We start from the raw sequence: 17,998 nt of genomic DNA, 5'->3' as shown, positions 1-17,998 counted from the left end.
CGCTCAGCAATATTTGAATGAATGGCGATCCAGATTTGCTTAAGGTCGTCACTGGTGATGAATCATGGGTATATGGTTATGACATCGAAATCAAGTCCAATGGTCCCAATAGAAGAGACCAGAAGAGCCAAGACCAAAAAAAGCACGCCAAGTTCGATCAAATATCGAAGTTTTGCTCACTATTTTCTTTGATTACGTGTCGTGTGCATCTGGAGTTCTTTGTTACATGATCATACGGTCAATAAGGAGTATTATCTCGCCGCTTGCGAGAAGCAATACGAAGAAAACGTCCGGTATTGTGGAAAAACAATTCATGACTTTTGCATCACAATAATGGACCTGTTTACTCTAGTGTCCAATCGAAACTGGTTTTTACGACCGAAACCGAATTTCGGCACCGGTCTGTTTCGGCCGAAACCGAAACTTCCTTACAAAAATTATGTTTTGAGGGAAAAATCAGTCAATCTTTATCTTTTTATCTCCAAATCACAACGTTATGCAGTCTTCGACATTTTCAGTTATTGATGATCAACAAATCAACATAACAACCCCTTACTTAAGAAAAAATAGTAATTTCACCTTAAAAACACTTAAAATATGTAGGTGTAGATTCTTCTTTTGAATATTATTAATGGTTTTTTAAAAATATTAAACATAAAATTACTTATTTAAGTTGTTACCTAACATCACAATAGGTACTTAATATTTATGTAATAAACAAAGTAAATCACAAAGTAAATCACGAGTCACGACATGATTAGGTACGTGGACGCGGCAAAATGTCTTCGCGTTGTATGAAATTCAACTGCAGGTTTGCCGCCGAAACCGAAAGTAATGCCGAAACTCGACCTAAACCGAACTTTCGGTCGGACACTAGCTTACTCGTCATTGCTTGTTCGCGTTTTTTGTCCAAAAACAATACCATAATCATGCCTCAGCCACCTTATTCACCAGATTTGACCCCTTACAACTTTTTACTGTTCCCAAGATTAAAAAGACCCATGAAAGGACAGCGTCCTTTCGCTGAGATAAGCTCAAGGACATAGCAAAAAGTGCATATCAAAACTACTTCAAGGACTAAAAAACGCTGGCACAATTGCAATATAACTGAAGAGGACTACTTTGAAGGGGGTAAAAAAAAATTAATGAACTAATAAATATTTTTTTGAGAAAAATGAAAATTCACCTTATTTATGAACATCAACTTTCCTAACAACTATGGTCTTCATTGCTAGAATTTTTCTTTTCCGCCTTCAAACTTCAAATGGTATTTTCTTTGTTAGGGCCTTTTGTGAAAAAACGGTTTTTTGAAGATGTGGATTATTTGTGTTTGGAACAAAATTATAAAATATGTATTAATAACAAGACTTATATCATTAGAAACACAAGTTAATCAAGGAATCTCAACAAAGATACGCCACTGACATAAAATAATTATAACGAAATTCACTCACATTTCATTCTCTCAACTAAAGGTCCCCGACAAGCAGCAGATATGCCACAACAAAGTTCTTTGAAATCGACATGATCATCTCTATTTACATCAAGTGCCAGAAATAACCTGTAAGTGAGGAAGATATTTATCACCCATATGATGTAATGTATTGCAATGTGTACAATATCCTTGTTTTTTCAGTGAAATTATAAAAGTTTTGTTCATTAGTTCAAACTGAAACATCCTGCAATTTTTCAAAAAAATACTTTATTTTATCTCAGAATTCTCACAATGTAACCCAATTGAAAAATGTATGGAATGCGAACCTGAGCAAGTACTGAATAATTACAATAATTGAAAAAACTGTTAGTGGTTTTGGGTTTTTAGGCACTCGGAAGCGATAACACAGTCCTCAGAAGATTCCAGTTACTCGAGTTGAGTATACGTCGGTTAAAAAATTTCAACAAAGATGCCCTAAAAATTCAAAACTGAAAACAGTTTTGAAAGATGGCCATGAAAACCAAAATTTTCTATAATAATTCAATTATTTTCAATATGAGAAAAAATGCATTCAAAATAAAAGGTAAAGTTCAATCCACTCGAAAATAATCTCTAATAAAATTGTTTTTTAAACAATATATTATCACAAACCAAAATTTATCGATAATGAAGGAAATATCAGTTGATATCAATACATATAATAAAAATGTAATTGATCGCTGTTTGTAAATGAAAGATATTTGAGAAAAAACATCATTGAGGAGTGTTTATTAGCACAAAGAATCCAAAATAATAACTCTTAGATTATTTGTTTGTTTATCTTTGAGTTTATGCCAGTAAATCTCAAACAGGGCTTAACGGATTTGGGTGTGATTTTTACCAGTGTATTGTACCGACTTTTTTGTTTATCTGTTTTTTGTTAAAAAAAAAAAACTATAAAAAAACCTGTTCAGTTGATTTAGCTGAAACTTGGTTATTCTACAGTTCAAAAATAGTAGGCACTAAATTCTCAGAAATGACTGATGTTTTTGCCTTAATCTGTCTCTTGCAGTGGCGTACGGAAATTATACTAAACAGGAAAAATTAATTTCTAGTGTTGAGATCCCACTTTTTGTCTTCTTCTTTTATCGTATATATGAGTTATCATGAGGCTCTGTCCTTTGCTAGCTAGCGCTTTCAATCCTTAAAAAAAAAACTTTTTATTTCTGAACCTTGCCATACATTTGAGACAGTATGTCCTTGATTCAACCAAGTCTCATCTAAATACTAAATCTTTCTACCTTCTACGATACTCTCGGGTTTTTTCAAGTAAATTCTCCCTCAAAAAATAATTTCTTCTCTTTCTATAAGGACAAATTTCCTACCTCTTTTTATAAATTGAATGATCATTTGCTTGCGCAATAAAATACGTCGTGATATTTTGGGCATCGATTCATCGAAACTTATTACGGCTGCGATTTTTTTCGATGTTGGGAATTCATTTTGAAAAAAAAAAGAAATTTCCCACGAATACCATATTTGGTTAAATCATCAAGCTGAATTTATTTTCTTCCTCTAGTTTCGATATCTTCAGACACATTATCACATTTACCTTCATTTCCTTTAAAGGTTTTATGAATTATGTGAACACTTCTCATACTTTAGTTAAATCACTACACGGATGAACTACATCGCTATGAAACATATTTTCATTCCGTTCACGGAGCCCACAATATACATTGTACATAATAGTTTTTTCTCAGATAAATTCGGATGTCTGCGTTTGCTTTGACTGCTTTCACTTTCCATATTGCTCACAGTTGAAAGCACAAAATTAAACTGATTTATAATGATATTTTCGTTGATTCTGTCTTGAACAAATCCCTTGGTTTTTACCTGATTTGAAATTTCTTTTTTAATTACTGGTAATCCTTTTCCTAGAAATGTAGGTATCTAATATTGTGATGTCCACTACATTATAACTTCTTAACAATGGATTAAATCTATAGAAAGTGTATTATTTCTATTATATGTTTATACAGATTAGGTATTATACAAGAATATCATTATTTATTATATTATTTTTTTTAAGGGCAATCCTTAAGGAGCTCTAAGAGCGGTGTCATGCGAAAGTATCGATTCACATTGGATTTGAATCGCTGGAGAATAAATTTATTTGTAAAAACATTCTCAGAAACTTTATTCCACATAAACACAGTTCTCCAAATGAAAGAGTTCTTAAACATTGAAAAGGGTATTTCTAATTTTAGAGTTTTTATAACATGAATTCCAAAACTGTCTACTGTGTTGAAACAGACTGAAATAGATCAAATAAAAAAAAATTACTCTACGTAGTATTCAATGAATGTTATGTTCATGAATGTTAACCTAACCACGCTCAGTCGATGGGCCAATATTCATATCTCTCTATATCTTACGGCAAATTTAATCTGCCTTTCTTTTTACCGCCCCACAAACATTTCTATGTACGCAACGTTGCCATTTATAAATTTTAGCTACATAATATAATTAAAAATTTTTATATTCACTTAATGAACATTGATGCTGTTGAAAACATTTCATTAGCGGAAATTTCTTTAATGAATAAAACACGTTGTCCGTTATTCTATGCGTGTATATGATTTAAATTGAAGATGAAAAAATATATAGAATCACATCCTGACAACAATGTTTTCGTTTTAATGCAATAACATTTCTGAGAATTTAGTGCCTACCATTATGGAATTGTAGTATAACTATATTTATGTTTTTTTTTTATTGTAAAACGAATTTCTTTTGAATCAAAGATAAACAAAACTTCTTGCTGTTGGAAAATCAGGAAAAATCAAAAAAACTGCAAATTAAATCGAAGGCATCAGCTAGTATATAATATTGATGAGTTTTCTTAGAATTCTGAGTGAACTGTCTCACATTTATTTTTATTTCTCTACAGAGACTTGAGGTGATGAAACTATTGAGAAGAATGGTGAACATTCAAAACTGAACACAAAGCTCTGCTGTGAAGTATAACTCAAATCCTAATAGAACAATAAAGAAGGGCATTGGGGCATTGACGAATATTTCAGACATTTTTGATGGAAAATATAAATATTGAGAGCATATAACTAAAAATTGTTTTTGACATTTTTTTCTGCGCTATATATTTTTGTAATCAGTTCTCAAAAGCTAATAATATCATGACGAAAGAAATTGGCATAGAAACATTAAAATTTTCATAAAATCACATTCACTGTTATATTTTAACTGACATTTTAGTGTTATAGGCATTGATGGATTTACCCTTTGCAAGCTTTCAGAGGCACAGGAGGACAAACGAGAGACTTTAAACAACTGAAATCCAGATGACCAGTAACCGAAGCACTTTGTAAAGCCCAGAAACATTTCTCTAATTCGCAGATATCTTGTTCTTCCAGATGTGTTACTCCAGCAAGTGTTTGATAGAAAGTAGGTGTTTCCAATTCAGAACTGAGCGACACACAAGGAGCTGAAAGCAACCTGAAAGAAAGAGTGCTAAAATTGCTAAAACCATTTATTATGCAAGTACTTGAAAAACATCAAGCAGCTTCTGAATTATCTTAAAAACTTTTACCACTTCATTTCAAGCAATTCAAATGTTTGAATGATGACTCATGATTCAAATGATTAAATAAATAGTGACTTTCATTAGACACCAACAAATTCTCAAAATTTTCAAATATCTTAATAATAATTGTTTTTACTGACATAAAAAAATTGAAGAGTGTCAATTCCCATTAGTTTATGTGACAAACATCTCCAACAGAGTTGTTGAAAAATAATTGAATATTTTCAAAAATAAAAAGAACTGCAATATAATAACAAGGTATACTCATATGCTTAATCTCAACTTTTAACTAATTATTTTGCTTGAATGGCAAAATAAATGAACAGTTTTCGAATTAAATTGGGAACTAAAAACATGTGAATAGTATATGTGCCTGTATCTCATACATGCTTTAGAGGTATATAATCAAGCAAACGTTAGTTGTTAGCATGTTCATGAGCACAGTCACTGACACTTATGCTTATTAAAAGTTACACTATTCTATTACGAAAGCCTCAGTACATTTCTAGAAAAAAAATGTTCTTCCACTTAACCCAAAAAACATTCTCAAATTCCCACCTTTGCATTTCTCATATTTATAAATTTTGCCTATATGATTATATACAATTAAAAGAAAAAATTATGTATACACTTAGTTTTTCTCTATTAATGATTGGTAAAGGTTTTGGCAAAACCATTTCTTTTCTAAACAATAATCTATCCTAAAAAAATATTAACCGTTTCAACTTGAATGGTTTATTTTGTGGGAAGTTATACCTTTCGAGTAGATATAAAAATTATACAGTAATTTATGGGGTAAACTTTTTAGTTTACACTTGAACAGCACATTGGAAAAGTGTATTGCATCTGAATACAAAAAAAACTGAGCTTCATCTGCAAAATTTTGATGACTTTCAAAACCTTTGTGAATATAACAACTGAAATGTTTCTTTTTTATTTCTTGCTATATTTTTTTCATCAAACATTCAAATCAAACCATTCTTACCATTTGGACAAAACTGTTGCTTCCTTGTTGTAGATGATCCAAGCCTTGAAGTCTTCAAAAGTTACTTTGTCCTGATTTACTCCAAAAAGGGAGATGATGGTTCGATCCCATGACAAATTTGGTTTGGTCGAGCCATCTGGTGGTGGTAACTTACCTTCAATTTGAAGTGCATTTTGAAATTCAGTTCTAGTAATGTATGTTCCCGAATCGTTACAATAGAGAGTCCATAGAAATCTAAAAACAAAACATTTCTCATTTCACAAAGACTAATGACTTGCGTCTAAAATCAGGAAACATTTTTCACACACTTTTCTTCAATTCAGTGTTTTTTTGCATACCACATATAAATATTTCAGGAAAATCATTCAACATTCTTCTTATTTCTTTGAGTTTTCTATTCCATCAATAATCTGTGAACTTTCAAATAAGTAGTTAGGTGAAAATATTAAAGAAAAAATCCAATATATAGTTCAAAACAGACTTCCCATTGAAATTGAAGTAAAATATTTAGTAGGTTAAGTAATAGTTTGTGCGAATTCAAGTATTCCAGAATTTTCATATGTGGCCAGAAATATGTAGTGAAAATCTCACAATAAAGTGTTTTGTGAATATGTATGTAATACATTTACATTAGAAATGAATTCGCATAGGACTACTCTATTTGCATTTAATATAAAAAATCTTCTATCTAAATGTGCCTTACTGAAAGAAATATAATTAAAATGTCAACTAATTCTCTGGTATCTTCATCTGCTATCTTATAATAGCAGATTAAATTTTATCAGGCTCAATAGACATTTGTTTATTAATGAGAGTATCTCAATTTTTGAGAATTAAATTAAAACAATGGAATTGACATTACTCTTTCCACAAAAATCTCTTCATCAAATAAATTTCATGAATTTTTTTAATGATTCAATAACAAAAATTAGAGTGTTATAGTTTTGGTCAGTACAGTGGCATAACTATACCATCTGAGGCTCGTAGCAAATTCATTTGATGGGGCCACAAGAAAATTCGTCACATTGTAATTTAATTTCAATAAATCACTGAGCTAGTTACCCAACAGAAGTATTGTGTCCATTTTAGTTAAATATATGATTTTCAAAAGCATAGCTATTACATATTTATAATGAAATAATAGTTTAATGTTAACAAGATGTTTATTAATGAAATTCTTTTCTCCGAGCTTTCTGTTCTGCAAAAGTATCAATTACATCATCAAAGTTTAAAAATCAGGCCATAGAATTTTCAATAGACACCATAGCTAAGTTATGTAATCTGTTTTGTTCCACACAGTTTCTTAAATAGGTATTTGAAGTAAAACTTCTTTTAGCGCGCTTGACTTCGGAAGTAACCTGGTGAATGAGTGAAGAGAGCGTTACGAAAGTGTGATCGGGCGAGGTGAACGGAAGTTGTGAGGGAGGTATAAGTTAGTGAAGATAGAAATAGAGAGAGTTACGTTTCATATTTTACTGTAGGGGCAAGAGAGAGAGAGGGGGGTGCGAGCACACATTTACAGTCAAGTACGCTATGAAGAATTAGAGAAAACTATCATACGTTGCCATTAATTTTAACAGGAAATTTCAATGTAAATTTCGCGTCCGAAGATGGACAGCTCTTGGTAATTTTTCTACAAGATGAATTAGAACTACAAATGAATAATAACCAAAATGAGCCTACCACATGACATGGAACAACAATCGAAGCAGTTTTCTATAGATATCTTTCAAATTTTCATTCGGAAACATATGTTTCTTATTATGCTTATTTACAAGCCTATTTATCGTCTCGGTCTTACAATCAACCACAGAAACTACTGATGTATCAGAGAATGAAAATAATAAATAAAATGAAAAATATTTTCAAAAATGTTAATTTACCAATGAAAACCCATAATAATTTTAATTATTTGTAGGAAACCTCCTTCAAAAAAGCAAAAGCAGCTCCTACCTTCCTGATGGAAAATAATCCTGACAGCACTCCAGATTTGGTATTGTATACAAGTAAATTGGAAAACAACATAGTAAAAATTGAGACTCATGCAGACCTAGGTTCAGACCATTTGTCAATTGAAGTGAATTAAACATGAATACGATTATTGAGAAAGAGGATTACAAGATAAACTATAAGTGCAACATGGAAAGAGTAAATGCAGATATGATACAATTCGTCCAACACCATTGAATTGTTAATGAAAATCATATCAAAACATCCAACAAAAAACTTGTTGTATCTGTCAGAAGCAACTCTCCAAAATCGAAGACAAAGTTTTATGTGCACGAACTTCCCCCATTTATCATAAGGCTAATAAAAAACAAGAGAAAAATGTACAGGGAATTGAAAATCACCCAGTACCCTCAACTGAAGAAGAACATTAATGACTATAACAAAAATATCCAGAAATTTATTATGCAGTACAAAGAAAATAAATGGTTACAAACATGTGAAAAATAAACGAGCAAAACAGTAAAAATTACTGGCACCAAATCATTCAAGCCAATAAATAACATCAATAATTTGCAAGTTAATAGTCGTAGGTATAATAATAACACATGAAGATAAGGCAGATATATTCTCAACTTATTTTGAGAATGCTTTCCAAAAAGAAAATTATGTTCATTTTGACCACAATCAATATGAGTCTGTCAATAATTGGTACAGAAACATTTTCAAAAACATCACAATTCAAAATGATCAAGAAATAGATGGAGATTTATATTATAACATCATCAGTGAGGGAAAAAATACAGTCCCAGGTATAGACAATATATCTAGGAGAATAGTACAAGCCCTAGAATAAGACAGACACACACAAACATAGCATCTCCATCTATGAATATTGTTTGAACAATCATTACTATCCTACAGCCTGGAAAGAAGGATGAAAAATTGACATTCCAAAGCCCAATACAGACCATTCACAGACCTGCAAGTACATACCCACTACTCTTCTTCCAGTGTTAGGAAAAAGCTGGAGCTGACCGCTTAGACCGATTATCTGCTCCAGAGATTCGGCTACTCAAAACTTGTCTAGATTTTTACTTTCCTTAATACAACCATTTCAAGGAAAAACATCGTCTTTTGTGAAGAATTCAAGGCATTTCGTCGAACTACTAGGGTCAATTGAGGTCACACAGGAAGATCAACTAATTAGTTTCGACGTGGAAAGCCTTTACACCAACGTTCCGATCGAAGAAGCACTCCAAATCATACAAAGAAAGCTATTCCGAGGACGGGAACCTGAGAGAGAGAACGAATCTACCTATAGAAGTAATCATGGAATTACTAGGATGCTATGTACGAAACTGTTATTTCCAACTGAAGGACGAATTCTTTACACAAGATGAGGGACTGCCAATGGGATCGCCACTTTCACCAATCATAGTCAACATATATATGGAGTGGTTTGAAACTCTGGCAATTGAAGAAGCCCACAAGAAACCTCGAGTCTGGTTGAGATATGTTGACGACACCTTCATAATATGGAATCATGGGAATACTGAACTAGACGCCTTCCTGAAACACATCAACAGCGTGAGACCTTCCATCACTTTCACAATGGAGCAGGAAATCCACAACGAATTGCCATTCTTAGACGTTTTGGTGAAGAGGACCGATACTAAGTGGGAAACATCTGTATACCGAAAACCCACTCATACGGGAAAGTATCTGAACCACGAATCCAACCACCATCAATCGACTAAAAGAGGAATCATCAAGACTCTATTAGAACGTGCTTTTGGGCTCTATAATACGAAGGAAGGTCTCGAGAAGGAACTAAACATCATCAAAAATGATCTTCAACGGAATGGCTACGGAAAAGACTTTGGCTAGAAGACAGCAGGAGCTTCGCAAGGAAGAGAAGCCGTTACAACCAGTGCTTGCACTTCCATACATCAGAGGATTATCGGAGAGGATAAGAAGAATTGGTTCCAAGTACAACATCAGAACCTGCTTCAGATCCGGTAACACTATGCGTAGCAGCCTCACGAAAACCAGGCCACCAAACGCGGACTGCGAATCCAAGAATTGCATTTACCGGATACCCTGTGAGTGCGGAAAATCCTATATTGGAGAAACTAAGAGGCCATTGAATGTTCGCATTGCCGAGCACAAGAAACACACACAGCGAGGGGAAACCAGCAAATCAGGAATAGCAGACCACGTTTGGACCCATCAACACAACATCGAGTGGTCCCAAGCTGATATCTTGCACAGAGAGGAACATTGGTTTAGGAGAAAATTCAAGGAAGCCGCATACATGTTGTCCAACAACGTATTCAGCCAAGCCAGCGTAGAAATACGCAACATATGGAAACCCATCATCAAGCGAAAAATGGCCAACTCCCGCCAAAACGGTCATCTCCCACGGAACCAGTGAAGCGGAAAATGGAAAGCGGGGATAAGTGAAAGTACTCGAACGACCTATAAATAGTCATCTCTCGGAGGAATAAGTCCAGTCATCACCCGAAGACGATTGTAGATACTAACAATCGAAACGTCGTGAACTAACGTGACTTGGAATCTCTCCATTTTTCTTTTTATTTTCCTTTTTTCATTTCTCTATTTTTAATTATTCAATTGTTCTATTTTTACTTGTATTTCATTTCACTATTATTTCATTTCAGGTTTATTTTGGTTAATATAATTGTTATTTTCAGCTATTCATTTTCCATTCTCCTTTTTTCAATTGTTTCAGGAATTTCAAATCATTTTATATAGTAGACAATGGAAGTCCGCACTAGTGAAATTCAAGAATTTGATTGATCGATGCAACCCTCAGCTTCTGTTTTAGACTTCCATCCTCCGTGCTCCTTAATATCCGTTATATTTGCTCCTATTTTGCTAGCAAAAAAGCAGAAGACCTTCTGAAACAGTGACCTGTATATTCCTTTGGTTCCGGTAGGTTCAGAAACTCAGCAATGGTAGAGGGGATTTTCCCAAACGTGTTTATACAAACTGGTTTGGCACTGCATTTATAATTAGAGTATTTCAGAAAAAAACATTGATGATTAATAACAGAAGGTCGTAATGCAACATATTTATTAAAATAGTCAATGTTTTTTTCCATCAATGCAAAAAGAACGAGCTATTTTCTTTTTTGTATTTGGAATTTGAACAATCAAAAATTTATCCATTAATTTAATGTCTTCTACTAATAAATAGCACAGCTCTTCACGCCGGCAGACTCCATATATTCCGAAAATGGTAGCAACTTTTATCATCAAATATTTTTCATCTAGCGCCTCATTTATAAACCTCTGGACTTGTTCAAATATAAGAGTTTTTGATTTTTTGGGCCTATAACTTTCATTTTTCCGCTTCAAGAATGCTATTACCTTAAAATATTTGCTTGTATTAACACCATTTTTAACAAGCCCACTTGACTTTATCATTGAAAACTTGCTACACAAATTTGACGAGTTCCATATTTTTGATGTCTCTTCCAGTAGGCTAAGAAGATGGTTTCGCTGAAATTTCCTTTGACGTTTTTAAGCCTACATCAGCTCAACTCGCTACGCTCGTTCGCAAACTTTTTCATTCAAAAAATAAAACCTTACTTTTAACACTCATATCATAAATAGCTATTTTTGATTTGAAAAAACATACACGTTACATACGATCACATATCTTACTTGATTTTTTCATCTTGTGTGCCTTTTGTGAGCAACAATAATCCGCATATCAGATCCTTAAGACCAATTCCTCTGGGGGTTCCTCCACAAGCTAAATACAGCCATTCTGCTATGGTTGCAGGCACACCATCCCCAAGTACATTTAGAATGAACGAATGGCGGCTCAGGAACTGCCCACCATTTGTTAGTCTTTTGAAGGCTTCACATACCCTCTTGAGTTCTGCATCGGACACTGGAATAAAAAAAAGAACATGAAAGTGTGAAATAGTTATTAGTATCTGAAGCAATTTTTTGAATAAAAAATAATTCAATTTTACACTTACAAGAAATTAACGCACCACTTCAATGAATCAATTTTATTAGTAGTCAGAGGAGACATAACAAAATGAAACACCTTCAGAGTGACAGTAATTGTATAACTGTATTATTGACGTAACAGAAAAAAAAAGTACAAACAAAATATTGTTGGAAAAAATTTGGCGAAAATATACAGAAAAGTGTTAATAACGAGTGTTTCCACCCCTACCACGTATAACAGCATCACATCGTCGGCCCATACTTAAAATTATGAGCCTAATTTGATTCTGGTCCAGTCCTCTTCAAACTTGAATCAGTATCCCTTCAGTTCCCGTAGGTTGTTTGGTTGGACCGGGTGCTCTCTCAATCGCTCACAAACGATAACCCAGATATTTTCTATTGGATTTAAATCCGGGCTGCGTGCTGGCCATGCCAAGGTGCAAATTTTAACCTCTTCGAGGCAATTTTTGAGTATCTGTGCAACATGAAGGCTGGCGTTGTCTTAAATCAATGAGACATTTTCGCCGAAATATATATATACAGGGTGCTAGTGAATAAGTGCGACAAACTTCAGTGACAGTTTGTAATAGAACTTTTGTGGGAAAATAATTCGTTTTCCGAGATACGACGTGTTGAATTTTTTCTGAAAAACTGACTATTTATATGTTGATCTAAAACCGGTTTTGCGGGCAAAAGTTAAATGGCAAAGTGTCATTATTTTTTCATGCAGTTTGACGCACTCATTCACGAACGCCCTGTATATAACAAATATTTTTTGAGTAGAGGGAACTGAATATTGAGATTTGATCCGATTCTTGTGGAAACTGTTTCTACCTATTAATAGAATAGAACTGGCCGATACCTCATGAAAATCCATATTGAGTCTTACTGATACGGTTTATTGTACGATTTTCACTATGAAGGATTTTACAACAGCTTTCTCAAGCATAATTTATGTTTGAGAAAGTTATTGGGGCGAATGGCACTACGTGTTGCTCCAAGATCTCTGTTATGCACATTTCAGCTGTAACGGACCCATCGTGTATGACCACGAGGTCCGTACGTGCGGCCAAAGAAATACCAACGTATACCACCAAATAATGTGATTTGTGAAAAGGTACATTAAACATATCGTTCATTGGAACGTCCTAACACACGAACTATTGTTATTGTGTTCACAAAATTAGGACTTATCGGTGAATATCACTCGTTCACAGTCAACCTTTAACATAGTCTCTCCCTTCGATGGTCTGTAGTTAATAGAGGACCCCGGGCAGCAATCTTAGGTGTTATTTTGGATTCCCTGAGTCGCTGGCGAACAGTTTCCGAACTGATTTGTATAGCATGCATGTTTAGAAAGTCAATTTGTAGACTTCGATGTGTAACAAACCGTTGTCGAAGTGCCAGAATTCTCAAATATCGATCCTGAATAGGGGTAGTTACTCCATTTCGTTCTTGCCCTGGTCTGCAAGCATGGTCGCCTGTTTCACGGAATCTTTGCAGGATTCGTGTAATGGATGTGTGGGATACACAATATATACAGTGTGACCCATTTTTAATGGAAACACCCCTCTAAAATTTGAAGTTGTGAATCGATTTTAATATTTTTTTTTATTAAAAGGTCTACCTCGGGACAAAATTTGAAATGTTTATTAAAGTTTCAGGGCATATTACGATATTTTTTCTTAGTCGAAAATCGGGATTTTTTATTAGCGATTTTTTTATTGAAAAAATCACTACGCCACTGGATTCAGAGTGCCTCTAAATAGGTGTGACCAAAATTTCATGAAAAAATATTCATTACTAACAAAGTTATGACAACTCAAAAATTCGAAAAGTCATACAGCTAACAGTCACAATATATCATTTTTTGTATGATTTCAACAATAAAGTGCCGCCAGATGAAAAAAAAAAAAAACAAATAGCGTAAATATTTTTAATGAAAATAACGGAATTACATTCACACAATTAAACTATTAATGAAGCAAACAATTTTAATAAACGTAACTAATTATTGAAATGTTTCGATTCAGTGCAGCAATTAATTCTAACTCATATTCTTGTAGCCTCTACTAATCCACCACGTATTTCGATACATGTGTCGTAGCGCTTACGAATGTTTCTGATTACGTTCCTTAGTTCTTCATGGCTAATATCTGCACATACCTGTCGAATTCTTGCACAAAGTTCATTCCTATCTCTTGAGCGGTTTTTGTAAACCTTTTGTGTGGAAAGTCCCCAGAGAAAAAAGTCCAAAACTGTGAGGTCTGGATATCTGGGTGGCCACTCTATAAACGGACTACCACGGTTTATCCATCGGTTTGGTAAATGTTCGTTAAGCCATTGCCTCACAGCTCTGGCATAATGAACTGAACACCCATCTAACTGGACAATTAAATTTGATCGTTCATTGATTGGCAGCTCGTGAATAGCATCTCTGCGCATTAATGTTTTCCTCAAAAAAGAAAGGACCAATAATTCATTCGTTCAATATCCCACACCAGACGTTGATTTTTTGGGAATACTGGCTTTTACAGTTTATTAACCAGTTAGGATTATCCGCTGCCCAATAGCGACAATTCTGTTAAGACACTACTCCATTTGTAGTGAAAGTGGCTTCGTTGGTATATAAAATATTTTTTAGGAAATTTCTATTCCCCTTGGGCCCATAAACAATATTCCAGGAGTCTTGCTTCTTGAAGTGTGTGTAAAAATTTTGGCTTGAAAGGTTTAATATTCTTCGCCTTGAGACATCTCCGAATAGTTTCTCGTAGAATATTCAAATCTAAAGTGGCATTCCTTATACTGGCATTAGGATTATTTCCGAAATAATCTAAAATGATTTGATCATTCCTGTCATTCCTGATTCGTCTTTGTACAGGATTACTTTTTAACATCATTTTTGATACTGCACCAGTTTCATTGAATATTTTATTTATTTTATTTACCGTACCACAGCTAATACGGATGTCTCTCATTAAATACTCTAATACAAACCTCTCTAGCACTTCTAACGTCATCTCCCGAAAGGCGTACAATTTCAATTTTCTCTCTTACGCTCAATCTTGCAGTCATGACACAAAATAATTCGAAGAACTGTAAGGTGAATATTGTTGACAATAGTTCCCTTAAATCTTTCACAAGTATCAAACTGTAATATCATTTCCATGGCAACTAAGATTTAAATTGAAATATTAGGTCTTACGGCCGATTTCATAATCAATATCTAAAGTCCACTTTACCGAAAGGAGACTTTACACTAAAGTCCCCTTTAAAGTAGCTGTTGCCGTCATTTGGTTTCATAATTAATATTAAAGTGCCCTTTCCATAAAGTATCTTTTAAGTAATTTTTAAGATGTTGGTCAACCTGGAATTCATGGATTTTGACAAGATTTGTCATATTTGACGAGTATTTAAGTTCAGTGTTTGAATAAGTAAGGTTAAGAGTTGTGGTGTTTGATGTTTTTGTTATTTGTATTTGTGAGGACGATTGATTTGGACTGAAATGGAAATGGTAAATAATAATAAGAAAGTTCGCTCGTCAAATTTTTCTCGGGAGGAAGAAATGAATTTAATACAAGAAATTGAAAAATTCAAGCATATTTTAGAATGCAAAACTACTAATAAAGTAACGAATGCAGAAAAGGTATGTATTACAAGTACAAGCAATTTTTTGTGTGTATTTTATTTATTGTAGAATACATGTTAATGTAATCATAACCCTAATTTTACTTCATCAAGGGTGAAGGGTGTGAGCTTGAAATAATAAATTAAAACTATATATATCTATGTAGTTAGATACCTCAATATTAATAAATTTAAATATGATTTTAGGAAGAGGCATGGCGCAAAGTACTTTCCAGCTTCAACTCCAGAAATATACAAGTGAGAAGTATATCTCAGATTAAAGCAAAATTTGATAATCTGAAAACAAAAGCTAGAAAGGATGTGGCGAAACAAAAATCATATATGACGGGAACAGGGGGTGGTCCCGCAATAAAAATTGATTTAGATCCTGTAACAGAAGCAACCCTAAATATAATAAATATGAAAACGGTGGTGGGTTTGAATAACAGCTTGGATAGCGATTTCATAAATGTAATTACATTTTTTTATAACCAAATCATTTTGTTTTAACAGTTACCAAACTAAAATTTGGTTAATGGTTAAAAACATTATTTCTTTCATGATTTTATCTGTATTGGTTAGGGCAATAAAATTAAATATTAATTGTATGTGGTATTATAGGATCTTGGAATGAATGCATCATCTTCAGTTTTAAAGGAAGAACTTCTAAAAGAATATCCTCAACAATTTGTTGTAAGTAAATAAACCGTTTTTTAAATGATAATATATTAGCAACCTGTTAATAGTTGTCAAGATAAATTTGTTATTTTTTGTCTTGGGAACATACTTGTATAATATTAATTATTCTGAATATATTGTTACAGGATTCAGAAATGACAATAATTGCAGCAGGAGAAGCCAAAGATGAAATGTCAGAGATTTCTACGCAATCAGTAAGTTATAGATTTTTTTCACTACTAATCCATAGTTCGGAAAGACCTTTTATTTTGAATTGAAGGGTTTATATTTTTAGGAGTGATTAATTTTTGGGAAAGAAATTTATTGGCTTTCTACTACTTCTTCTTGATACAAAAATTATGTGGGAATCTTCCAAAGAAAGGAAAGAAGTAATCAATTTGAAAATAAGTAACTCTATACATGGATGTGTACATCATGCAAAGAAACATCTTTCAGATAATAACTGGAAGGAAGTCCTCCTGAAACAGCTATTTTCATATAAACATTGAATTACATTACAAAGTATCTTCTGTATAATTCAGTATTCATTGTTCAGTATTGTTTCGAAAGAATTTTTTTCTGTCGTGTAATTCAATGTTCATATGAAAGTAGCTGTTTCAGGAGGGCTTCCTTCCAGTATGTGTCTGAAAATTGTTTCTTCGCATGATCTACACATCTATGTATAGAGTTACTTATTTTCAAATTGATTACTTCCTTCCTTTCTTTCGAAGATACCTACATTTTTTTTTGTATCAAGATGGAGAAGTAGAAAGCCAAAAACTTTTTTTCCCAAACCTTTTAATTTGTTATGCTGATTAAAGCTAATATTTAAGTTAGGACCTCAAAAAATGTAATAGTACATTTGCTTTTAGATAGTACCTGAATTTACTGAAGAAATTGTATTGGAGGAGAACCAGATATCACCTCCTACATCAGTGACACCCTCAGGGAGCATGTCTAGTAAAAAAGTGAGTTTTGAATTGTGTGTGGTACAGTTGTAATTTTTATTATATAACTCTTGTCTGTTCCCAGCAAACGCATATTAAGAAAAAAATCGATTGGAGTAGTTATGCACCTAATAATTTAAAAAGAAAAGCCAACGGAAAACTACACCCAACCAAAATAAACCCGTTATATAATGCAAAAGAAGATTATTATAAAAAGAAAAAGGAGCTTCTTGAAAAAACGGTAGAAGCAGAGGAGAAGGAGAGATCAAGGAGAAGGGAGAGAGAAGAAGAAGAACATTTAAAAAAAATGACTTTATTGGATTTAGAAATCAAATTAAAAGAAAAACAATTAAATAAATTAAATGTTTCATAAAACTGATTTTTAATTATTATTAGTATTTACAATCTAGCAAAATGTTCATTAATTATCAAATTCCTTATATTTTCTGCTATATTTGGATTATTTTCCATGGGGGGTAATACATCCTCATCGTCTTCCTCTATTTCATCTTCTTCAGTAAAGTTATCATTCATATCAATGGCAATGTTATGAAGAACTGCAGTTGCGACTATTACTGCCATTGTGGTTTCTAGTTTTAGTCTCATGCCAAACCTCAAAACGGGAAATCGTCTTTTCCATAAACCGTATTGACGCTCTACTACATTTCGAGTCCTTATTATAGACTCATTGTATAAATTTTCAGCAGGTGTTCTAGTTTGTTGTAACTTAGTCATAAGATATGGCTTTAGAGAATATCCACTGTCACCAATTAGCATATACTGACCAAATACACCATTTTCAAATTT

At 33.1% G+C, this 17,998-nt stretch overlaps 3 protein-coding genes across 6 annotated transcripts in view; 2 read left to right on the top strand and 1 right to left on the bottom strand.

Annotated features, from left to right (window-relative positions):
- Positions 1–17,998, bottom strand: part of Usp32 (Ubiquitin specific protease 32) — an 87,209-nt gene that overhangs the window by 51,119 nt on the left and 18,092 nt on the right. For all 4 annotated transcript variants that reach the window (XM_074170740.1, XM_074170739.1, XM_074170741.1 and 1 more), the window contains exons 2-5: positions 11,643–11,874; positions 6,004–6,237; positions 4,715–4,930; positions 1,455–1,561 (exon numbers count right to left, since the gene is read on the bottom strand). In XM_074170740.1, coding sequence (XP_074026841.1) covers positions 1,455–1,561; positions 4,715–4,930; positions 6,004–6,237; positions 11,643–11,874 — 789 coding nt within the window. The remainder of the gene's footprint in view (positions 1–1,454; positions 1,562–4,714; positions 4,931–6,003; positions 6,238–11,642; positions 11,875–17,998) is intronic.
- LOC141480564 (nuclear apoptosis-inducing factor 1-like) lies at positions 15,135–16,198 on the top strand. Its single transcript, XM_074170744.1, has 2 exons — positions 15,135–15,585; positions 15,774–16,198. Exons 1-2 carry the CDS (start codon positions 15,445–15,447, stop codon positions 16,074–16,076), a joined length of 444 nt encoding a protein of 147 aa, XP_074026845.1. The 5' UTR covers positions 15,135–15,444; the 3' UTR covers positions 16,077–16,198.
- Positions 16,195–17,566, top strand: LOC141480563 (uncharacterized). Its single transcript, XM_074170743.1, has 4 exons — positions 16,195–16,259; positions 16,391–16,459; positions 17,117–17,212; positions 17,277–17,566. Exons 1-4 carry the CDS (start codon positions 16,197–16,199, stop codon positions 17,562–17,564), a joined length of 516 nt encoding a protein of 171 aa, XP_074026844.1. The 5' UTR covers positions 16,195–16,196; the 3' UTR covers positions 17,565–17,566.

The sequence above is a fragment of the Leptinotarsa decemlineata genome, unplaced genomic scaffold, assembly GCF_025532065.1.
Source record: "Leptinotarsa decemlineata unplaced genomic scaffold, Ldec_3_MD MMD2_P_RNA_scaffold_9, whole genome shotgun sequence".
Lineage (NCBI taxonomy): Eukaryota > Metazoa > Arthropoda > Insecta > Coleoptera > Chrysomelidae > Leptinotarsa > Leptinotarsa decemlineata.
The sequence above is the reverse complement of the archived record's forward strand: the minus strand, read 5'-3'. Positions and strand labels throughout refer to the sequence as shown.